General features: G+C 46.6%; 1 protein-coding gene across 1 annotated transcript in view; it reads right to left on the reverse strand.

Moving 5' to 3' along the window:
- The window catches only part of PLCD4 (phospholipase C delta 4), a 244,806-nt gene that overhangs the window by 94,211 nt on the left and 124,804 nt on the right, over nt 1-25,791 (reverse strand). The window contains exons 6-8 of the mRNA XM_078683514.1: nt 25,270-25,414; nt 22,544-22,696; nt 16,868-17,095 (exon numbers count right to left, since the gene is read on the reverse strand). Coding sequence (XP_078539640.1) covers nt 16,868-17,095; nt 22,544-22,696; nt 25,270-25,414 — 526 coding nt within the window. The remainder of the gene's footprint in view (nt 1-16,867; nt 17,096-22,543; nt 22,697-25,269; nt 25,415-25,791) is intronic.

Below are 25,791 nucleotides of genomic sequence, written 5' to 3' on the forward strand. Positions count from 1 at the left end.
AAGGCCAGGCCACTTTGTTCGCCAGGCTACCTTTACAGGCCTACGTGAGGGCAACACAAAATGGTGGCACAGAACAAAATGGAGTCAGACTCGAGAATTACAGAACCTCACTGTGAATAACTAAAAATGGACATTAAAGAGGCAGATGGGCCTGTCTGAAGCACATTGACGTTTATCTTTCCCAGCTTTGGGGTATAACAATAAGCAAGGCTTCTAACATCGTTTTAGGGAGAGCGGAGGATGTCCCTATAGCGTTGTAGACGCTAGTGAGGATAGAGGCTAGTATACTGCAGAAGGTTTTATAAAACAAGGCAGGAAAGCCATCTGGTCTGGGGGATTTAAGTGATTTCTGCTTAGAGATGACTGAAATTACCTCCTCTATTCTGATGGGGGATTCAATGTCCTCTGCTTGGTCCGGTGTAATGGAACAGGTAGGCACTCCCAGAAGGTATTAAGCTTGGGCTTGCAGGGAGAGATCTTGTGCTTTATAAAGATCTGCCTAAGATTGGCGGAATGTTTCTGCTATTTGCTGGTCGGTAACTCTCTCCTCCCCTGTGGGAGCAAGTACTAAGGTGATACTAGATGTTTAGCTCTGTGTTCTTAATCTGTGAGCCAATAGCCTCCCCGCTTTGACCCCTCCTGTATAAAAAGCGTGACGGAATCTAAGCAATGCGTACTCTGTCCTGTCTAAATCTAGAGCTGCCAGCTCAGAGCGCATGGCTTCAAGTTGTCTCCATACTCTGGGTGCCCCAGTTATCTGGTGGAAGCGTTCTCGTTCCTGTGTCTGGTGTGTCAAGAGTTCTCTTTTCTCCCTGCGGGATTTGTTATCTGCAGCAGCGATTGCTATCAATTCTACTCTAACCTCTGCTTTTAGTGTGTCCCACAGGACAGCTATGGGGGTTTTGGGGGTATCGTTTATTTCCAGGTAGTTTTGCAGAGCTTTTGAGATCTGCTGGACGAACTCTGGGTGGTGTAGCAATGCATCTCGGAGTCGCCAAGTCCGAGAGGAGGTCTGAGTCCTTGGCAGAGAAAGGGTCAGGGTGACTGCCGAGTGATCTGAGAGTGTGCGCAGCAATATATCTATCTATTTGATGTAGGTATTTAAGCTCCCCCTGCCTAGAATGTAGTCGATCCTAGCGTAGGTTTTGTAGGAATGTGACTAAAAGGTATATTCTCTAGATGTTGGGTGTTTATCTCTCCATATATCAAATAGGCCTGCATCCGCGAGCATCTGTCTCCCCTCTTCGGAGAGAGCTCCAGTCTGTCCCTGTCTTTGGTCAGATCTATCTAGGGTGTTGTCAAAAGCTATGTTCAGGTCTCCTCCCATCAGGATCACTCTGTCCAGGGCTAGAGCTAATTTCTTGCACCGCCTTCGACAGATACTCCTCTAGGCCCTCATTGGGGGCATAAACTGATCCTATTGTGAATGTTTGAGTGTCAAAATAAAAAAATAGGCCAACAAACTTCCCTTTAGTTCCACCACTTTGGGCCCTTGCTTACCGGGAAGGAGTTTGAGATGCCTGCCTTCTTTGTAGCTAGAGAGGAAAAAAGCTGTTGCAGGAATGCCTGCGATCAGAGTCTGTGCGTGTCCCAGGGTAGAAGGTGGGTCTCCTGGAGGAGGCATATGTGTGCTCCAGAGTGCTCTAAATATGACAGAACAGCTCAGCGTTTAATGGGGCTGTTCAATCCTTTTACGTTCAGAGCCAAAATCCTAAATCTTAAGTGACTTAGTCATGACAGCTGTTAAGAGTTGAGTCTAGTGCGTCGCCCAGCGAATCCCAGGGGTGTCTACAGTAAGTCTGCTTCCCTGAGTTGGACAGGCTTGGCCTCTGACGGGGTACCATATAGAGTTGGTGGAGTGTGCAGAAGATTCGGAGGGGGGGGGGGACCTAAACTAAATATTAACCCCAACTGAATACAACAAATAAACAACATATCACAGCAAATTATGTAAGTGTCCTTGGTGTGTATACCCACAGAAAGGGGGTGGAAGAGTTCCAGGTCTTCGGGCCGCCATACTCCTTCAAGACCCCGGCCTGTCAGATCAGACCTAAGTATACCGTATCGATCACATATTCATGTGTGTGTGGCGACTGTAGCCTCAGGCACTGTTGCAGGGAGACTCATGCTGGGCTCTTCGAATTCTCTCCTAATGATGCCAGGTCAGCCTGTCTCTCTTTAACAATGGTCTCCGGGTCTGGACACATCCGCAATGAACCCGAGGTGATCGTCTTCCAGCTTTCTGTTTCCCGCTTCCTGCCAGACCCGGCAGTCGAAGGAGGGTTAGCCACAGAGTCTCCTTGGATATTCAACAGTCGACAGGCCTCTTTAACTGAGCGGATTTGGGGGATTTTACCATTGAAGCGAAAGATGAGGCGGAATGGATGCCCCTACGACTGTGGGATCTTGCTGTCTCAGAGATGCATTGTGATGGGCCAAAAAGCCCTCAGTTTCTGTAGCATTGAGGCTGCTAGATCTTAGGAGAAGAGAGGCCGATGTCCCTGGAACTGGATTGAGTTGCTATCCCTTGCTTTCTGGAGAATACGCTCTTTCAATTGGAAATCATGCACAAAGGTGATAATATCTGGGCATCACCGGGCCCACCTGATGAGTGCGGTCAATATTAATCTCCATCTCATCAGGGGCATCCAGAATCACTCGGAAGAGGCTCTCCACAAATGACGCAATATTTTGAACCTCTGCACCGTGTGGTATGTTGCGAATTCAGATGTTGTTGTGCCTAGAGCGGTTCTCTAGGTCCTCCGCATGTGCCTGGAGGTCTAGGTGCTGGTCTTTCAGGTGAATTACCCCCTGCTGGAGAAGGTTGATCTCTTCATCTCTATTCGAGCCCTGGGTCTCTAACATGTCCATTCTGTCCCCCACCGAATCAACGTCCTTCCTCACCTCTCGAATCTCTTGTGCTATTTCAGACATCATTTGCTTTAAATCTTCGCGTAGAGCAGCAAATAGAGTCTCAATAAAAGCGCAGGTGAATGGAGCCTCAGAATCCCTGGGCTCTGTCGATTCCGACATATCTGTGCAGTTGGATCCGGTTGATTTGAGTAGCAGGTCTTTAACTTGGGAGCCCTCCAGGCATCCTAGACGGGGGTAAGCCCTTCTGTGCAGCAGCCGCCTCGATACCTCACCTCTGTGCTGCCTTGCGAGCCCCTCGCAATACCCCCATCTCAAGGCAAGCACCTGCCACTTCTGTAACGCTGGGCCCTGCCGGCGGACTTCCGACAGGCACGGCTCGTCGCTGGTCACTCGCACCTCAGCTCACTCGTAGAGAGGCGGCGCCTTGCCTCGCTGACTCCTCAGGGCTTGTTTGCTGCTGCTCCAACTGGGGACGGAGCGCGGCTTATGCTCACTTGTCTTCCCGGTCCTCCTCAGCCGCTTGTCTCTGAGCTGTGCTCACTCCCTTTTATTGCGTATGGCTGTGAAGCAGCGCCCTCTCGCCATCTTGCGAGCCGGCTCTGGGCTCAGTTCCGACAGCACTTCTCAGCCATGTAGGACGACGGAGGAGCCCCCTATGCTTGTCCCGAGGCCACTGTGCAGCTCTCTTCGCCTTCTGCTGTCACCCAGGGCTACGGAACGGTTGCTGCGGCTTAGCTACTCAATGCTACGGCCGGAGGCCCGGGATTGAGGAACGAGCAACGAACAGGCACGTCCTACTCTATCGCCATCTTGGCCACGCCCCTCTATTGTGTTTTTTAAATACTATTGTAAATACAGTTGTTGTATTTAGCATAGTTGGAGAAAACATTTTTTTTATAATTTAATATATTGTTTTTATTTTTTAAGTGAAATGAAATGTTTATAAATAATTAACATTTTTAATTTAATTGCGGGTTGGAAGGTTTGTAGGAGATTAGGGTGAGGTGTTATTCAAAAATAAGTTATTGTTGTTAATGCATCAGTTTATTTAAGTATACAATTGTTTAAATAAATGGTATATTTATTAATTGTTTTGGTTTTAATTCTTTCATTTAATAATTTAATATGAATATTTCATATTTATACTTTTTAATTTAATGTCAATTGTTGGTGTTTGTTTTTTGAACAATGAGAGGAAAGTGTAACATGCTAGGGCGATCGGTGCAAGTGACCCAATGGCGCAGCTAGATATATCTTTGGCTTCTGAAGGCCCGGTCTAAAATCAATAGAGGGCTAATGGATAAAATTGCTATTAACTATCAGAAGAATAAAACTTTACAGTACGAGTATGGAGAAAAGGCGGCGCGGGGGTGACCCACTTGTGGGACACCCCCGCGCCGCACGGCCACCAGCTGCTGCGTGTGCCCCCTGCCTGCCCTCTGCCTCGCTGCTGCCTCGTTTGCCGGTTGCCGGCTGCCTCCGCTGCGGGGATTGTTTTGTCGAGCATTTGTGCCTGTCTTGCCAAAACTTCGTGTATCTCCTTTTTCCCTTGTTTTGTCAAAAAGTTGTGCCTGTTTGTTTACTCCGTGTAACTTCTTATTTTTCCCCTTTTTTCCCTTGTTTTGTCAAAAAGTTGTGCCTGTTTGTTTACTCCGTGTAACTTCTTATTTTTCCCCTTTTTTCCCTTGTTTTGTCAAAAAGTTGTGCCTGTTTGTTTACTCCGTGTAACTTCTTATTTTTCCCCTTATTTCCCTTGTTTTGTCAAATAGTTGTGCCTGGTTTGTCTAACCTCATTTTGCCCGTGTTTCTGGCTCTCCTTCCTTGTTGTCCGCCGCCCTCCGCCCTCCCTTCCCGCCACCGCCGCTTGTCCCCGCCCCTTTTTTCTCTTCTGTAACCCTCCCCACTCCCGCCTCCCAGCTGCTCCGCCCACCCGCGCACTTCACCTTAAATGGCGACCGTGCGAACGCGCAGCGGTCACGCGCAGCGGGCGCGCCGATTGTGCGCCGAAGGCGCGCCAAAGGTAAGCCCGTCTGCGCCCGTCCGCGACCGGATCGCGACCAGCGCCAGGACCCCTGGACCTCGAAGATCCCGACCGACCCGCAGGACGTACTCAGCCGCCACCCTCAGCGCACTCAACACCGGCCGACGCCCAGAGTGCCACCAAGCCACACCACGACGCACCCAGGGACCCTTCAGCTGCCACGCCTGCAAGTTCTCCTGCATCCGGACCTGCCTCGCACCAACACCCGCCAAGTCGAACTCCAGCAGCACCCACCTCAAGTGCATCCTGCTCAACACCCGCTCCGTCCACAGACACGCCATCGAACTCTGGAACCTCCTAGACGCCACAGCCCCTGACGTTGCCTTCCTCACGGAGACCTGGATGAACACCTCCTCAGCTCCAGACATCGCCATCGCTATCCCAGAGGGCTACAAGATCGTCCGGAGGGACCGAAACGCCAACCAGATGGGAGGAGGCATCGCCATCGTCCACAGGAGCACCATCCGCCTCACGACCAGCACCGACAACACCCTGACCAGCGCCGAACACCTGCATTTCCAGATCCACACCAACCCGAACACCACCCTCAGAGGCACCCTGATCTACCGACCCCCTGGACCACGCACACAATTCAGCGAGGACATCGCCGACTTCGTCAGCCCCCACGCCCTCCCCTCCGCCGACTACATCCTCCTTGGGGACCTCAACTTCCACCTGGAGAACAACAACGACCGCAACACCAGCACCCTGCTCGACAACCTCGCCAACCTGGGACTCAAGCAACTGGTGTCCACCCCCACCCATCTCGCCGGACACACACTCGACGCAGTCTTCTCGTCCAGCACAGACATCGACTTCAGCCACGCCACTGAGCTTCAATGGACGGACCACAGCTGCGTCCACTTCACCTTCAAGAGAACGACGACTCACCACCACCAGCAATAGGCGGCCCGCAGAAGCTGGAACAAGATCACAGCACACCAGCTCGCCACCTCCCTGAGCCAGCACCCTCCTGCCAGCTCAGCGAACCCCAGCCAGGCCGCCGACAACCTCACGACGTGGATCAGCAACTGCGCGGACGAACTCGCCCCACTGAGGACCCCGCCTAGCAGACCCGGCAGCAAGAAGGCCCCATGGTTCACCGATGAACTCAAGAGCTCCAAGAAGAACTGCCGAGCCCACGAGAAAGTCTGGAAAAGGGAACCGACACCGGACAACAGGATCTCCTTCAAAATTGCCACCCGGAAACACCACCAGCTGATCCGCGCCGCCAAGAAAACAGCATTCAAGGACCGGCTGGACAACAACGCACACAACTGCAAGGAACTCTTCAACATCGTGAAAGAGCTTTCCAACCCCAGCGCAGGAAACAACAACATCACCCCATCGCAAGACCTCTGCAACTCCCTCGCGTCATACTTCCACAACAAGATCGCGGACATACACAACAGCTTCAACAACCAACCAACGCACACCATGACCGATCAACCACCCCCCACCACCACCCTCCACGCCTGGACCCCGATCAGCACCGAAGACACCATCCGCACGATGAACTCCATCCACTCCGGTTCACCGACCGACCCCTGCCCTCACCACGTCTTCAACAAGGCCGACGCCGTCATCGCACCCCACCTGCGAGACATCATCAACACATCCTTCGACACCACCATCTTCCCGGAGAGCTGGAAACACGCCGAACTCAGCGCTCTACTCAAGAAACCAACAGCGGACCCCACCGACCTCAAGAATTACCGCCCCATCTCGCTCCTCCCGTTTCCAGCCAAAGTCATCGAGAAGACCGTCAACAAACAGATGGCCGCCTTCCTCGAGACGAACGGATCCCTCGACCCCTCACAGTCCGGCTTCCGAGCCAACCACAGCACCGAGACCGCCCTCATCGCCGCCACCGATGACATCCGAGCCCTGATGGACAATGGAGAAACAGCGGCCCTCATCCTCCTAGACCTCTCCGCGGCATTCGACACGGTCTGCCACCGCACCCTAGTACGGCGCCTCGGCAACATCGGAATCCAGGACAAGGCGCTGGAATGGATCATCTCCTTCCTCGACGGAAGAACACAGAGAGTCCGCTTACCACCGTACAAGTCTGAGGCCTCCGACGTCATCTGCGGCGTCCCCCAAGGATCATCTCTGAGCCCCACCCTCTTCAACGTCTACATGAGCCCCCTCGCGGCCATCGTACGCAAACATAACCTCAGCATAATCTCCTACGCCGACGACACCCAGCTGATCCTCTCCCTGACCCACGACCCCGCCGCCGCCAGAGCCAACCTGCACGAAGGGATGAAAGAGGTAGCCGAGTGGATGACGACCAGCCGCCTGAAGCTGAACTCGGACAAGACGGAGGTCCTCATCCTGGGCTCCTCACCCTCCGCCTGGGACGACTCCTGGTGGCCTCCCGCCCTGGGCACCGCACCCAAACCGGCAGACCATGCACGAAACCTGGGCTTCATCCTGGACTCCTCCCTCTCCATGACCAGGCAAGTCAACAACGTCTCCTCGGCGTGCTTCAACATCCTACGCATGCTACGGAAGATCTTCTGGTGGATCCCCACCGAGACCAGGAAGACCGTCACCCAGGCCCTCGTCACCAGCCGACTGGACTACGGCAACGCCCTCTACGCCGGTACCACCGCCAAGCTCCAGAAGAGACTCCAGCGGATCCAGAACGCCTCAGCCAGACTCATCCTCGACATCCCACGAACCAGCCACATCTCCGGACATCTGAGAGACCTTCACTGGCTCCCCGTCAACAAAAGAATCACCTTCCGCCTCCTCACCCACGCACACAAAGCCCTACACGACCAAGGCCCGAGCTACCTCAACAGTAGCGTCAACTTCTACGCTCCGAAACGCCACCTCCGATCAGCCAACCACGCCCTCGCCGCCGTCCCCCGCATCCGAAGAGCGACGACAGGAGGAAGGTCCTTCTCCTACCTGGCCGCCAAGACCTGGAACTCCCTCCCGACCGACCTGCGCCTGACCCAAGACCACCTCTCCTTCAGGAAGAAGCTGAAGACCTGGCTGTTCGAGCAGTAGCGGCACCCCCCCCCCCCCCCCCAGCGCCTTGAGACCCTACGGGTATGTAGCGCGCTCTATAAGTGCCACTGATTGATTGATTGATTGTAGGTACTGGCGGTTCAAATTGCAGATCAGAAGGCTAGGTCTAATATCAAATTGATTAAAGAGGATGGCGGCTCGTCCTTTACTCAACCACAGGATATAGTGGAGCAGTTCAGATTATTCTATGCTAATTTATACTCTGAGTCCACACCATTTAATACACTTTTTTGCGTATCTGCAGGAGAGTCATTTGCCCCAACTTGACTCCCCTGACTCTACAGAGTTACAAAAAGATCTAGAACCAGTTGAGGTCGACGATGCTATAAAATCTCTGCCATTCGGCAAAGCGGCTGGGGAGGATACCATCCCGCTCTAATTTTATAAGACTTTCAGGGATATACTTTTACCTGTCTTCACGCAGCTAAGCATGGATATCGTTAGTGGGGGCAATGCTCCTGCCTCATGGATTGTTACTAATATTGTGGTATTCCCTAAGAAGGGGAAGCCAACTGACGACCGAGGTTCTTATCGTCCAATATCTCTAATTAATTCTGACGCAAAAAACTTTTCTATGACTCCAGCTTCATGCCTTGCTCCTGTTATTCACAAGTTAGTCTAGGAGCAGCAGCATGGCTTTTTCCCTGACACAGACACAACGGTGCATATTAACACTGCTGAATGTCTCTGGCAAACTTAGCCAACGGATAGTTATGGTCATGCTGGACGCAGAAAATGCATTTGACAAAGTTGATTGGGAAGCTCTCGGGCTGACTATGCTAACATTTGGTCTTGGCTCTCGATTTATTTCTTCTGTGCAGAAGCTTTATAAGAAGCCGGTAGCAGCAATCAAACTGAATGGCATAACAAGTGCCCTCTTTACAGTGCAACGGGGACACAGCAGGGTTGCCCGCTGTTTCCCTTACTGTTCGCACTTTATATCGAGTCGATCATAAGGCATCTGCAACAGAATGGAGGGATACTCCCAGTGTGTCTCAGTGGAGTGGAACTCAAGGTAACTGCATGCGCAGATGATATTACAGTCTTCTCTGCCAACCCTGGGGAAGCTATAATTAATATTACGAGAGAGGCTGAGCTATTTGGTTCCTCCTCGGGCTATAAGTTGAACTTAGCCAAGACTCAGACGATTGTAAATTTTCAATCTGACGACCTGCCTCTTTCACTAGGAGTTATACAAACAGCTACTTATCTTGGTGTGTGTCTTAGCAGTCAGGTCAACGACATTGTGTCTTTAAACTATGAACCACTACTTAAAACAGTCTTGACTAAACTGCACAGCTGGCATCAGCCACCTCTCAGCATCTAAGGGAGGTGCAACATAATTAGAATGAATGCCCTGCCTAAATTTTTATATTTATACCGTTCAGTACCTCTGCGGGTCCCTCTGTCTTTTTTTAAGCAATTAGACAGTGCCATAGGTAGCTTTATTTGGGGGTATAGACGCGCCAGGAGGGCTCTTCGGTTTAAAAAACTACTTTTTATGCAAGGGGGGTTGTAACTCCCAGACTTTAAGCTTTACTACTGGGCCGCTTGTCTTGGCCGAATTCATGGCTTGCTCCGTGGATCTGATGGCTGTCCGGCTTTGCTGTCCTATCAGGTAGCTCGGGGTCAGTTGGCTGGGTTCATGTTGTACAAGACCTCTGATCCTATTTACTTCGAGCGTGTTACATCTTAGGTAGTTAGAGATGTTACTATGGAGAGGCAGGACATCTGTAAACAATACGCCATACCCAGGCTTCATTATTATACGCTGCTATGAGGCAACCCTGTGCTGCCCGATATATTTCAAGAGGCTATTGGAAAAAGCTGGCAATGTAACTGCATTAATCAGATCTGACAACTGTATGATGCTCATGGGTTTCATTCTTCCATCTCAACCTATCGACGCAAACTGCACTGGCTGAAAATTGAAAATCGAATAAAATTCAAGGCACTTAGTTATATGCACAAAATTAAATTCTGCAACGCTCCCAGCTACCTTCTAGCCCTGGCCAATCCCTACCTTCCTTCTCAAAATCTCCGTTCAGCTACCCAAGGAAGGTTCGTTGTCCCGAAATTTAAATTAACCAGGATGAGCTGTAAGTCCTTCTCTTACCTAGGGCCCTTACTTTGGAACTCTCTTCCCACTGCACTTCGTAACTAGACGAACTATATCCAGTTCCGCAAGTCTTTAAAAACTTGACTGTTCGACAGATAAAAATTGCTTCCTCTGTCTTTTACACCCTGACCTGCCTTTTGCGCCGGTAAACCCTTTTTGGGTAGCTGTTGCGCATTATAAATTTAAAAACTAAACTAAACTAGTCTCATTAAATGCAGAGTTTGGGTTATTATAGAATACTTTTTTCAAGTATTTACAAATCAGGGATTTTGTTGTAAGAGGCCAAAAGGTAGTACTCATGCCAAATCCTTCAGAAATATTGATGGGAATATATACAAGTTCCGGCCGAGGCTCAATTGGCACAGCTGACCAGAAATGTCTTGCTGTGGCTAATGAGGTTAGCATACAGATAGCTACCATACTAAGCCGGACTCTTAGGGTTGATATAATGGCTGAGGAAAGTCAATGGGTGTCCTGGACAGGATGGTAACTTCTGTCAATTTGAAATTACAACAGCATCTGACAATCTGTATGCTGTATTATACACCGGCGATCATTGCGGTGTATAATACATTTTGTCATACAAATGATTCTAGAATGCTATCCGAAGCCATTAAGCTGTTCCATAGTATCAACATGAAACGTTTGCGCTGTAGTAGAGAAGTACTTGGTTGACGAGTAGCGAGAGCGCATGTAACAGCGTACCCTGACGAAGAGCACTTGATGCTCGAAATGCATTGGTTTTTAATAAACGCTGTTTTGGATGAACCCCCTGCATTTGTCATGTTTATGCAAGAGGTCTGGATGGGCACAGCATTCACATTAGAAACTAGAAAATGGCACAATTACCCGTCTGTGGACTGATGGAAAAGGTTGAAGATTTCAGACAAAACATATGATGAACAGTTTAATGATGAAAAATATTGGTATATAGAAGTATGGTGAAGAAACTGACTGCCAGATCGGCATCAAGCAATTGTGTGGCCGGTGGAGCATTAAGTTGCTCCCCTCAAACGTTTGCGCTGTAGTCATAAACGTGTGAACGTACGTTTTTTATTGCATTTGTTGTAAATGTAAATGTAGAGGTACTTGTATAGCGCACGCCTACCCGGAGGCCTCACGGCGCTTGCTCGAATACCGCTGAGGAACCCTTCCAGGCCTTTCCCTGTGAAGTGCCTACTCCTGGGCACCCCCAAGGTGAAGCCAGGCATCCTAGCGTTGTTGGGGCCGTTGTGGAGATTAAGCAAGCTATTGCCCAGAGTTGCAGAGTGGGACCCATGATTAGAATAGGCACCGAGGCGAGAATTATCAGGTCCGAGGAAATTGAGCCCAATACTCGCCGAGGCGGGAATTGAACCCTGGTCCCGGGCCAGACCTCTGCATCAGGGTCTGCCGCTCTAACCATTCTCCTAAATGACATGCTTCACAGGACCACTTTTTTTTATAACAGAATAGTTATGCTTCTTCAGTTATAATAAATGTATCCCAGCAACACAGTCACACATTTAACCCATTTTCTCTGATTATTGTGAAATATCTTGGTTGATAATTACTACACACAAAAAATAGTATAGCACAAATGGTAATGTAATGTACTGTGAAAGGATTTATAGAGCGCATGGCTGCCCGGGAGCGTCCCAGCGCTGAGAGTGCAATGGAAAACTGAGGAAAAGCGGAAGGGTAGAGGAGGTGGATTTTGAGTTATTGTGGGAAAAGGTAGGTCTTCAGCAATCTACGAAATTTCATATGGTTAGGTTCAGAGCGCATCCGGGTTGGAAGAGAGTTCCACAGGGTTGCAGCTGTGACCGAAAAACGTCGCCCTCCAGTACGGGCCTTCTTGGCTCTGTGCACAGTGGCCAAATTGCCTTGAGATGAGCGCAAGGACCTGGTGGGTTTGTAGGGGTAGAGCATAGTCCTCAGCATAGGACTATGCCCTGCAGTGATCTGTGAGTAATACACAGGGCCTTAAATTTGATCCTTTCGCGGATCGGCAACCAATGGAGAGCTCTAAGCGCAGGTTTTGCTGAAGCTCTACGAGCGGTGCCTGTGAGTAGCCTCGCTGCTGCGTTTTGAGTTCGCTGGAGGATGTTGACAGTGGATTCTGGGGCGGCCATGAAGAGGGCGTTGCTGTAATCTAATCTAGATAATATGAGCCCTTGGATGAGTAATTTTTGGGACTGTGAGGGGAGAAGAGGGAGAATCTTCCTGGCTGAGCGGAGTAGGCCCACACAGGTACCAGCAGTCTTTTTGGCCTGAGTTTTCAAAGAGAGGTCTTGCTCCAACCAAAACCCCAAGCTTTTGAGTTCTGTCTTGGGTTGTGGAAGGGCTCCTAGACATGATGGCCACATCGCGATGGGAAAAGATGTTAATTGATGACCCAGAAGCATGAGCTCTGTTTTTGAGCCATTTAATTTAAGTCTCGAGTCACACATCCAGTTATGGATTCCTGCAAGACAATCATGCAGATTTCTAAGTTTGTCTCTTTCTAGTGAGAATGAGACAACCATTTGGGTGTCGTCAGCGTATGTGACGGCTTTGATCCCAAAAGGGATGACCACATCCTCCAGGGGGGCCATATAAATGTTAAATAATGTAGGGCTCAATGAGGAGCCCTGAGGAACCCCGCACTGGAGGGGGAGAGGCTTGGACCGCACATTTCCTTCACAAACCTGAAAGGTTCTGTCCTTTAGGAAGGATGTGAGCCAGCATAATGCGGTATCTCTCACCCCCAAATTAAGGAGTCGCTGGATCAGGGTCCTGTGATCTACAGTGTCAAATGCAGCGCTTAGATCCAGGAGGATCAGTAAAACCGATCCTCCTGAATCCAAGATGCACCTAGCTTCTTCGACTACTGTCAAAAGAGCGGTTTCAGTCCCCTGACCCGGGCGGAAACCTGTTTGTGAGGGGCGAAGAAGATTGTTAGTTTCTAGGAAGGCCGAGAGTTGTTGATTGACGGCCTTCTCCGCAATCTTACTCAAACCTGGCAGAAGAGAGATTGGTCGAAGGTTAGACAGATCTTGGGGGTCCAATCCTGGTTTCTTCTGCAGAGCTTTAACTATTGCATGTTTCCAATTAGGGGGAACCACTCCTTGGTTGAATGAGGCATTGATAAGGTCAGTGGCCAGATAGGAGATGGTAGGTCCCACCTGTTGAATGATGTGAATAGGGGCTGGGTCATTCGGGGATCCACTTTTCAAGCCTGTTAGGGCCTTCTGGAAGTCTTCATTAGATATTTTGTTGAAACTGTCCAGGGTGGGGCCTAAAGTTGTATCAGTAGAGGCCGTAGGGGCATTGCTGTCAGATTTTGGCGGGAGGGATTGTAAAATATTTGTTATTTTGCTGTCAAAGAAAGCTGCTACTTGATTACATCTGGTGACCGTGGATTCTTGTGTTGAAGGGGGGTCTGGTATTTTAAGTAACTCCTTTACTATTTTATAGGTCTCCCGGGACGAGTTGGAGGCAGATTTAATTTTTTCTTCAAAGAAAGAGGCTTGGGCTGTTTTCCGGGCGGACTTATAGGTCCTCATGGCTATTTTGTATTTCTCTTTGTTGAGGGGGTCCCAATCCTTCCTCCATTTCCGCTCCAGAGTTTTTCAGATTTTTCTTAAGTTCCTCAATTCTTGAGAGTACCATGGGGATTTGAAGATTTTGCTTTTTTTCTTAAAATTTTTCTTGGGTGCTACTGAGTCAAGAGTGGTGGTTAGCCACCTAGTAAAGTTAGCGTCTGCTTTAACAGGGTCAGGGTCCGCGAGAGGGGCAGATTGTATTAATTCCCGAGTCCAGTTCTCGAATGAGAGTTTGGACCGTATTCTCTCCTGGGATCTAAATACTTGAACTTGAGGGGTATCTGAGTTGGTTTGCCATGTGAACGGGATGAGAGAGTGATCGGTCCATAGGAGTGGGAGTGAGAGTGAGATTTCTATTCTAGAGCTATTGGTGAAAACTGGATCTAAAAGATGTCCTTTAGCATGCGTCGGCTCAGAGTTTTTTAAATAGAGGTCAAATGCCTTCAGTTCTGATATTAGGTCGTTAGCAGTTTTATCAGTGCGATCATCAAAATGGATATTGAGATCTCCTAGTAGCATAAAATTGGATGTCTCGGTGCAGGAAGTAATTGTAGTCTCCAGCAATGAGCCTACGAAATCTCCTAGGCTTCCGGGCGGGCGGTATATCAAAATACCAGAGAGGGATTTGTTTGGTGTAATTTGGAGGAAAAAGTGGAGGCTTTCGCAGTCCGCGATTCCTCCCTCTTGTGTCCGGCATGTAAGATTGTCTCTGTAAACTATCGCTAAACCGCCTCCTTTACCCTGGGTTCTATTGTGGAACTGTATTAAATAGCCGTGGGGTAACATGTTGACATTATCTGCCTCGGAGTTCGGAGTCAGCCATGTTTCCGTGAGGAATAGTATATCCAGGTTGGTATCTTGGATCAGCAAGTTAATTTCTGTGGAATGTTTAGGTACAGATCTGCAGTTCAGCAAAGCAAGGCTGACAATCTTAGGTTTCTTGCGATTGACTTTCCCTGTAGGCTCACTCTGGGGAGGTGGGGAACGGGCGAGGGGAGCAGTTGTGATACTGAGATGTAGAAGTTCATCTCGTGAGTATTTTATGCGATGGTTGGTAGAAATGGGCATAGTATCTGGCCCTAGGCCCGGCTCGGTCCGGACGGGCCCAGACGGGCCCAGACGGGCTTGCCTCTGGCGCGCCAACGGCGCGCCCCCTGCGCCCGCCCGCTGCGCGTGCGGTAAGGGGTCTTCATTTTATAGTAAGTGGGCCCAAATCGCCCAGCCACTAGAGCGCTGTCCAGGACCCGTTCCAAGATGGCGCCCGAAGTTCTGCGCCTCGAGGGGGATTGCTGTAGGTGACCGGGAGCCCTGAAAACGGCTTCGTTTCCTGCAATTAAATCTGCAGGAAGAAGCTGCTCACTGCGGTCGTCGGGGCAATTAACAGGTAAAATTTCAGTCTGACACAATAAAATTCAATATTGCCCGTGATTAAGAGCGCAATGGTTTTTCAAAGTGCAGTGCAATAAAATAACAATTTTTAAAACTAGTTTCTAACCTCCCGGCTTTTCGCCTCAGGAGTCCTTGCATTCAATATGGGAAATGGACAGAATGCTGGCTCTTTTATAGTAAGTGGGCCCAAATCGCCCAGCCACTAGAGCGCTGTCCAGGACCCGTTCCAAGATGGCGCCCGAAGTTCTGCGCCTCGAGGGGGATTGCTGTAGGTGACCGGGAGCCCTGAAAACGGCTTCGTTTCCTGCAATTAAATCTGCAGGAAGAAGCTGCTCACTGCGGTCGTCGGGGCAATTAACAGGTAAAATTTCAGTCTGACACAATAAAATTCAATATTGCCCGTGATTAAGAGCGCAATGGTTTTTCAAAGTGCAGTGCAATAAAATAAAAAATTTTAAAACTAGTTTCTAACCTCCCGGCTTTTCGCCTCAGAAGTCCTTGCATTCAATATGGGAAATGGACAGAATGCTGGCTCTTTTATAGTAAGTGGGCCCAAATCGCCCAGCCACTAGAGCGCTGTCCAGGACCCGTTCCAAGATGGCGCCCGAAGTTCTGCGCCTCGAGGGGGATTGCTGTAGGTGACCGGGAGCCCTGAAAACGGCTTCGTTTCCTGCAATTAAATCTGCAGGAAGAAGCTGCTGACTGTGGTCGTCGGGGCAATTAACAGGTAAAATTTCAGTCTGACACAATAAAATTCAATATTGCCCGTGATTAAGAGCGCAATGGTTTTTCAAAGTGCAGTGCAATAAAATAACAATTTTTAAAACTAGTTTCTAACCTCCCGGCTTTTCGCCTCAGGAGTCCTTGCATTCAATGAGTGAGTGCAACATGCTATTTATTACCATTGCAAAGGTCGAGATGTCGACTCTTATGAATCACAGCCCCTTCGCGCACCCACCCATTGAAACAGATAGCATACTGAGATGACCAAGTTGCTCCCCAAGATCTTTCACCTGTCAGTGCTTATCAGCTGATGCAAAGAAGACACAAGCATGTGTGCAGGTAGGAAATACATCACTTGGGGCACTGTACAACCTGCCAATAAGTACAGTATTATGCTTCATAAGTGTTTTACAGTTGCAAAAAAATGCCTTTCAGGAAGGGGGCAATTGCCGTCGGTAATCCTGGCTCCATACTGAAATTGTCATTTGCTGAATTCCACATATGAGATAGGCACCTGTTATATTCAGAAGTAGGTGATATATATGGTGTTTACTGTATTGTCATATAAGCTGTTACTGTAAGAGATAACCACCAAAATGCAATAAAGAGATTCAAACAAATAATTTTTTACAGCCGCAAAAATATTAGGACAAAATATCAAATATTTAAGATGTTTACATCCCACCACTTTCACATGTCTCCAGCTGCCACTATTATACCCATGCATCTGTACGGAAGCCAAGGTGAAGATACTGTGAGTGGAAGTGTCCAGTAGCAAAAGTACTTTTACCGCTATGGAGTGGTAGAAGCCGTATATGATGTTGGTGGAAGTGCAAACTGTAAATGGAGAATGCAGGCCTGAGACACAGTGAGGAAGGAGGGAGAACGGAGGATGGCGGGGGAGCTGTTGGGGCATTGGCTGAAAGAAGGTCTGGCTATAATAAGAGTCATGAATTGTGAGTGGCTAGAAGAGATTGCTGGGGTGTGAGTTTGACGCGTAAGTGACCACAAGGGGTATGAGGATGATAGTGTGGTGATTGGCAGCGGATGGAACTCATTGGAAAGAAGGATATGGCTGGAGGGATGGGGTTACCGAGTTAGTTATCTTACCTTTGCCCTACCTGGTGATGTGGTACGATGCGGAGAAGGGGAACGATGCGGAGAAGAAGGGGATGTTGTCTTTCCTTTGCTTCTCCTTCCACTACTGGGACTCCCCATCTCCGCCTCTTCATCTTCACCCGTGTCCTCCCCTGAGCATGGTACGTTGCCCTGCCCATTCGCACAGTCATGCAGATTCCCAATCTTCTTTCCCTTCAAAAGGATTTTTCCGCTCAGCTGCTAAAATACAAATTGAAAGAAAATAAGTAGATTCTATTGGAACATCATCAAAGGCACAAGGTGCATCACCTACGGCGGGGCACCTCTCCCTGCCCCATCATTACACCACCATTGTAAATAGGGAGCAGCGTCAAAATCAATTAGTGTTGCGGCAGAATGCCCACCGCAATAACCATTGCCTGCCCTTTCACAGTAACTGTAGTGTGAAAGGGTGCCTTATTTACAAGGCAGCGTTCAGCCACGTTAAGTGACTTAATGCTGCCTTGTACATGAGGCAAAGAGCTTGTCGCCAAAGGAACGCCACAAAAAGTGATGTTCCTGTGGTGATAAACTCTTGTAAATATGCCCCATAGAGTGTGGAGTCAAATACAAAATCAAGATTGGATGCTGGAGTGGAGAAAAATCATTTAGATGGTGGGTAAACAATAGACAGATGGGAAGAACTTATGTTGAAGCAGGAAAGAGAAGCAGAACCTTGGGCATGAAGTGAAAGTGAGAATGGGGATAATGAAAATAAATATTGGGCATTGTCCCTGTGGAAAGAGGCACAACACCGTAATAGGAGATAACAGAGTGTAACGGGATGGTACAAGCAGAGAATAACAGTGCACCAAGAAAATACCCCTGGTTGATACCATGGTGAAGAGAGTGAGCTACAGACAGAGAATATTTTCAAGAAGAGGCAATGGTGTATTGGAGAAATAAGACTGATATGAGTCACACATGAGTCAGTGATCCCTAGTGTAGAAAAAAAGATTCCAGAAAATGATGGTGGCCCACCCTTTCAAAAGGAACAGACAGGTTTAGTTAGATTAGGACAGAGGAATGCTTATTATGCCTGGCTTGATGAAGAGTATTGGAAACAGAATAGAGCTGTTTCTATAGGGTAAACAGTACAGAAGCTAGATTGAACTGGAGAAAAGAGATGATTGCGCAGAAACTAGGAGAGCTCACTGAGAGCTATATGTTAAAGTATTTTACATAAATATGGGAGAAGAGAAATCAGCTGTAAATTAGAAAGGTAGTAAGATTAATCAACATTTGTTAGAGCAGAGGGAGAACTGAAAATGTATAGAAAGCATAAAAGACACCATATAAAAGGGAGTTGCTAAATAGTTTTTAGATAAGAGATGAGATGAGATTGAATTCACCATGAGGATGGGAATCATCAATGGGAGAGGCAGTAGGGCCAGAAGAAAATTATGTTGTCCTCAAAGACAATAGATGCGTCAAAGGAGCACAGAAAGAGATGGTTGGGGTAGAAGGATATAAAGAAGAGAAAAAAGAGAAGCTCAAGAAACAGGAGAAAAATAAATATTGGATGTCACAGATTTTGTAAGAGAAATAAGAGGAAACCTCTCTGGAGGAGAGTATAAGTCTATACCCCTGAGTTTACAATTGGAATGTTCAGTGTATCATCTATAGTGTGAGAGGAATGTAATTGTATATGAACATGGTCTATACCTTCGAAAGAACAAAACTTAATAAAGAAATTTAAAAAAAGAGAAATAAGAGGAAAGTCATGAACATTAAAGAACTAAGAGAAAGACAAGCAAGATAGGAATACTTAGATTACTGAGAGTATAATACAGACTTCGTGGGTTGTCAGAGTGATTTGTAATAAAGTATTAAAAAGTAAGGATCACTAGCTGCCTTCAGCTTTCCATACGAAACAGCTCTGCAGATGTTCTGCTCTATGTTACTGGAAAGTATTGTGTGTTGTCAACTTTTCTTTTGTCTAGGCTAATAATCTTGTCTCTTTTGTTCAATCTGGTTTTCGTCCTAGTCATTCTAGTCCGAGACACTTTTCGTTCCTAACTCTCTAATTCACCTTCCACAATAATCAATCTTCTGCTCTTTTTCTCCTTAATCTCTCTACTGCTTCTGACACAGTGGAGCACTCAAATCTTATTCATTCTCTGTCAACACTTGGGATTTCTGGCACTGCTCTTAATTGTTTTCATTCTTTCAACTGACTGATCATTAGTTTTCAAGGTGCAAGAAAGGAGTTATCATGTATTTCCACCCTGTTCTCCTTGTTCTACTACTGCTTTATCTGTATACCACCAGGTTAAGTTATATTACCTCTTCATTTCACATTGCTATGCTGGTGACTCTCAGATCTATTATTTATTTTCTGCCTTCACTGATCCACACTTGTCTTTCTGCCATTACAACTGGATGGTGTTGCAGTTCCCAAAAGGTAATCCAAAAATAACTGAGATTGTCTGCCTCAAAACTATACCTAATCCTATTTACTTTAATTCTACTTCTTTTCACTTTTCTTCCCCAGTGTGATGTCTTGAAAGGATCTTTAATTCATCATTAACTTTTTTCCAAACAATTTTTGTCATTCATTAAGAACTGTCACTTTTAGCTTCATAACATCCAAAAAGTGTAATGCAGGTCATTCTCTGGAGGCTCTAAAGCTTGGTGGGCAGCAATGCAGTTAACATGTAAAAAAGAAGCAAGAGTGAGATGTGGACTAGAGTTCGAAATGGAAATATAAAAGTACAGGATGTAACAGTTCAAGTTATCCCTATCTCAGAACATCTACTAAAAGCTCTGGTGCTCTCCAATTAAAAGTACTGCAACCCTTCCTAGAAGTGCTGCTACTCTCTGTTTCAAACGCAAGAAGTGCAGGTAATCAGTTCCTGGCAGTATCTACCCATTTAAGCCACTGTTGCTTCATACTATATCGATGACTTCTGGCAGGCTCATTTCATTTGATGTATCTAAATAAAGATGATTGGACACATGTAATACTTACCACTGGGGATAACTATTGTGCTTCGTTCTAAACTACTTAGGGCACCAGTGACAAATGAGTGCACATTTTCATGCAGATATTTCACAGAGACAGAGACCTCTGTAGAGAGCATAGAGATGAAATTCAGGTTCAACGCTCATGGCCTGATGAGTTTACATTTCATCATGTTTGAAAAATGTGTAAAATGTGAACTTCAAAACATTCATAAAAAAAAGGTGACCAACTATTGAATAATGAGCTAAACACACAAAAATGTAGGGTCTGAACTCACTGAAGGAATTTCTACCTAAATTGCATACCAGCGTCCAGTAGGTCGGGATTTCAGTTCAATTTTGTCCCTTTAGTCCACTGAGTTCACATTTGTTAGTCTTCCATTACTTAATTGGTGGTATACTACATGGAGGTGCAGGGCCGGCTCTAGAGCGGTGCGACCGGTGCAACCGCACCTGGCACTGACCTCTGGAAGGGAGGGGGTGCTGTGTTTTGAAATAACACGAGTTTAAAACCACATGCTGAAGAGTTCCTTGTGTATCCAGCAGTTTTTATGCAACAATAAAAATGTCAAGATAACTCTTGGGATTAATGTTCCTGCTGGAGAGGGGTCAGAGTTCAGTCTAGTGGCAGTTTTCTTTCATGATAAACTAAATCAGAGGGTTAATGTGGCTGCTACAAAAACGCGTACCACACAAATCACCGAACCGTATTTTATGTGGATCGCTCAGTAGGTTACTGGTTTTGTCACAGTGAACCTTTTATTACTTGTAGTTCTTAAGTTACAATGCTAATACAGCACAGTGACCTATGAACTGTCATGAAACAGCTGCAAGCAAACTGCATGGTATATGTTAGAATGTTATATTTTATTTCCCAGTCTTTTATTATCTTAATGTTGCTAAAAAAGTATTAATTTGGATAGAAATACAGTCTTATTAGTAAATCCGACTCCGACAACTAAGCTACGTTTTAAGTTGGGAGGTTGTCATTCTCCAGACCAAACACTCTTAAAATATACTGCCTACGAGTATCGATGACGTCACTCCTACACCTTCTAACCCTCATTGTCTTATGTTACATTTCCTATAGAGTGATTTACATATCCATGATTTATTGGCTCGGTATAATGTGTGTGTGATGTAAAGTGCACTGACACCCTACACTTGTATGAGTAGCGCTATAAAATAAATGAAATGCATGTGAGAGAGGTGCTATGGAGAGATGAGGGGCACTGGTGGAGCATGCTAGTGAGGGAATTTGTGGAGAAGTAGGCCTGGGCGGTAAATTCCGTTCCGCTTGCGGAATTTGTGGAATTTGGGTAATTTCGCGTTCCGCGGAGAACGCGAAATTGCCCAAAATTCTGCGTTCCGTGACTTCGCGAAATGTTTTGCTTGTTCGCGTTCTCAAAATGCGTGTTCGCGAGATATTTCCCCCCCGAGCACGCACACAGCGATTGCGAATAGTAAAAAAGCATCGCAAACAAGCAATCCAACGTGTTCGCGGAATTTCTGCGTGTTCGCGGAGATTTTTTACCGTTTCGCTGAGATTTGCGTAACGCGATTATGCAAATTCCGCCCACCCCTATGGAGAAGGTGGTATTTGGGGGGTGGTGTGGCACTAGCAAAGATTGGTGCCACCAGTGCTAACGCCGGCCTTGTGGAGGGGATTCCTCTCTGTGGTAGTAAGTCATAGACACAAAGGTTGGCACCGTGAGTGTGACTCTTGAGACGTGAGGAGGCACCACATAGACAGTGATTCAACCCATACAGCATATCTTGCTTTTGCTTTCGTCTTCCATCTGTGTCCCAAGGGGACACCGATGGCAGAAACTGAGCCGTCACCATGGACAGTCCACCTGTGGAATCTGCTATGACTTTTACTGAAACTCTTACTCACATACAAGTGGACCACTGGAGCGTGAAAATGCCACCGGTCTTCACGTCTGTGTCTCATGTCATGTAGCATCTTAGTGAACAGGAGAGAGTGAGTGAGTGAGATTTTGATTGTGTGAGAGCGATTTTTAGTGAGTGAGTGAATGAGACTGTGTGAGCCGGAGAGTGAGTGAGCTAGTGAGTGAGTGAGCGAGTGAGTGAGTGAGCGAGTGAGTGAGTGAGCGAGTGAGCGAGTGAGCGAGCGAGTGAGTGAGTGAGTGAGGATGTATGACGTTACAACGCATACCATTACAACGCCTACCTTTACATCGCATGTTTTACAACGCATACCATTACAACGCATAATGCTTTGGGGCGCTGGATAGTGAATAGTTTAATTTACTATTCCAACTCCAGTCCCCGTGGATAGTAGGGAAGGTGTTGGATAGTACATTAAACCTATTCCCTATCCTAGAGCGCCCCCCAGCGCTATGCGTTGTAATGGTTTGCGTTGTAAAAGTTGCGTTGTAATGGTAGTTTGTTGTATAAGTTTCGTTGTAAAGGCTGTATACCGTGAGGGAGTGAGCGAATGAGTGAGTGAGTGATTGAGCGAGTTAGTAAATGAGACTATGTGTGAGCTGGAGAGTGAGTGACCTTGTGAGTGAGCGAGAGAGTGAATGTGTGGTTCCTATTATCTTTTGGGAGATAAAGCAAGCACATTCAACAACCTCAGAAGCATATTGTCCGCTCTGCCAGGTCCACCACAAATTTAAATGCTGCACAGCGTGTGCAAGCTCCGGTTGGCAGTCCTACCTGCGGGGATGGCAGCTCGGTGGGCACGAGTCCATCAATGGTGGACATCAGGAGCTTGTTGCCCAGGATGTTCCTCAGATGGTGGGCCATGACATCTTGCTGCTCCACAGTGCAGTGGTTCTCCAAGGAGAGGATGACAGGGTACTCCGAGGTCTGCAATGCAACATAAAGTAACAGGAGTCAAGGACAAACACTCTGAGTGAGGACTTGGCTACCATAACCAATGGGCTCCGAATCAGCTGGAAAACATCTGTAAGTCCACAAACCATTATAATTTGTCCAGTTGGGTAAAATGAACTGAAGCAAGGCTTGGATCAGGGCTTAATTTGAGCTGGTGGTTGCAGGTGGGAGCAACTGGCACTCATTTGTGTTGACCAGCTCCTATGGTTTCTCATTAGACTTTCACACAGAGCAAGAGCGAGAAAAACACAAAACACTGAAGGAAAGAAGAAGAGATAGACAGAACAATAGTGGGATCTGGAGAAATCTGAGAAGAGAAAGAAGGAGCAAGCATGAGACAAAAGGCAGGGAGTGTCTAGTCGTGAATACAAGAGGCATGAGGCGGAATAAGGACTACACAGTCCTGGTATTCAGCACGGGAAACAACCATAACAAGGGAACTTTTACAACGCACTACCATTACAACAAAACTTTTACAACGCAAGATCCATTGCAACACATGCTTTTACAACGCATGCCATTACAACGCAGATGCCATTACAACGCATGCCATTACAACATAAGTATGGGTAAGTATTTAATTAAAATAATATTAATTTCATTTTAAATTAATTTTCTTAAAATAACTATAATGGAATTTATTGAAATACACTTTTACATTTTAAATACATTTAATTTTAATTACATTTATTTTAAATAAACCGCCCTGGAGTTAGAATAGTAATTTTAACCCCTACACTATCCATCACTTACCCTACTATTACACCCCCCTGGAGTTAGAATAGTAATTTTAACCCCTACACTATCCATCACTTACCCTACTATTACACCCCCCTGGAGTTAGAATAGTAATTTTAACCCCTACACTATCCATCACTTACCCTACTATTACACCCCCCTTGAGTTAGAATAGTAATTTTTAACCCCTACACTATCCAGCACTTACCCTACTATTACACCCCCCGGAGTTAGAATAGTAATTTTAACCCCTACACTATCCAGCACTTACCCTACTATTACACCCCCCCTGGAGTTAGAATAGTAAATTAAATTTTAATAAATACATTTTAAAATTAATTTAAATAAATTATTTTTAAAATGTGTAATTAAATTAAAATTAAATTAATATTAATAAAATTATATACTTACCTATACTTGCGTTGTAATGGCATGCATTGTAATAGCATGCGTTGTAATGGATCTTGCGTTGTAAAAGTTGTGTTGTGATGGTATGCGTTGTGAATGTATGCGTTGTATCGTCATATATTCATTTTGCGCACCCAAGAAATTGGTAGCACCAGCAGAGGGACGTTGGGGTGTGGGGCTTATTGTTTTACAAATTAAGCACTGTTTGAATTCCAAGGAATGAAAAAGTCATAGTGACTTGTTGGATGTTTAGTAAACTATGGCATGGTAGTAAAATAAAAAATAACAATAAGGTGCTAGAAATGGTAGGTTTAATTGTAGGATACTGGAAACCACAAATGAACCTCTCTACACAAGTGGTAGGTTCACTGCAAGAGTGAAAATCAAAGCACTGCTCTGAAGATTTTCATCAGTCTACTATGTGAAATCTGGTATTTATCTCCTTAATTCAATCTCCATGCCCTGCCCCATCACTACTGTGTCAATGTGCATACTTCTCTCTCTAGATAGATGCTCCTTGCTCTGCTGATTAAGTGGAATGGCAGAGGGTGGGAGACAAGAGTGGAACAGAGAAGTAAAGAGAATGATCATGATGTAGCAAAAGAGAAACACAGGTGAGGTAGGGAAAGATATGGTAAAGGGCGTGGTAGCCGGAAAGAAAGACACAGAAATGGAGAGAAAGGGAGGAAGAGATCTATGTAAGATTTTAGAATGAGTTCAAGAACTATGACGAGCTAAATATAGGAATAAGGAAATTTAGAGAGGAAGAAAGGCACACTGCACCAGGGTGAGAGGTAAAGAGCAGAAGAGATGTGAGTTAGAGAAAAGCAGAGCAATCAAGCTTAATTTCAAACCTTATGTGCCGCCCATACGTCACTTTTTTCCATGTTAAAAGTGACGCACCAGCGGCGCAAGGGGCTTGAAATAAGGCACTTAATATTTAGCTTCCAATTCTAAAATGTTCTTCTTTTACAGAGCGTTTTCGAACTTAAAAGTTACAGTTCTCATTTTTGATGAATGTTTTAATTAATCTAATAATAATATTTAATTTTATACACAGTAGTGGACAGGGCCGGACTGGGAACCAAAACCTGCCCTGGCAAAGTGCTCGGCCGGGCCCCCTCCTGCTGCAAATACGTCCCTGTAACAAAAACGGCCCCGAGGGGCGCCAAACCGGCCCCCACCCATGCGGTGCACCGGGGGAGTGCCCGGTGCCTGCTATGGCCAGTCCGGCCCAGGTAGTGGACCCCTGAGTAAGTGTCACGGGCCAAAGGTGCACAAACTAAAGGTTAAGAATTACTGGCCTAGAGTAAAGGTGAGGGTTGGGAGGATGGAGGAAGTGAGTTTGAAATACAAAAAAGATAAAACAGGTCATCCACTGATCATGCTCTGTTTCCTACCTTAAACGCATACTTGTTGATGGTGGAAACCACGTCTTTGAATAGGATTTTCGACGTTAATGTGTGACCGTGGTATATGATTGGCTCCCCATTGGGTCCATCCCAGATGTCCAACTCCACACACCGGCATCCCTTTTTCAAGGCCCTGTAGAAGGCGAGAACTATTTAGAAATAGTCATCTACACCCCTTACTCCTATTTCATTCACAAAAATAGTAATCTGTATTATCACAGGCATTTCAGGCCAGTTCTCTAATAAGTTTCTGCCTATAGGCCGCTTTGGCTGTCAGTTGTAAGCGTTCATGTGATCAAGACAGGACCAAGGCATTTCATGGATGGTTACACTGTGCCCCTGACTACATATTATGGATTTGGGGCCACATGTATGTGGCTATTTTGCGTTCACAAACAGGCCGATTCGGCCCATTTGCGAACGCGAATCAGGCTTTTCCCATGTATCAAACCCTATTTTGCGATTCGGTAACCTGTTACAAAATCGCAAAATGGGTTTACGAGTCGGTAT

This window comes from Lissotriton helveticus, chromosome 3_1, assembly GCF_964261635.1.
Source record: "Lissotriton helveticus chromosome 3_1, aLisHel1.1, whole genome shotgun sequence".
Classification (NCBI taxonomy): Eukaryota; Metazoa; Chordata; class Amphibia; order Caudata; family Salamandridae; genus Lissotriton; species Lissotriton helveticus.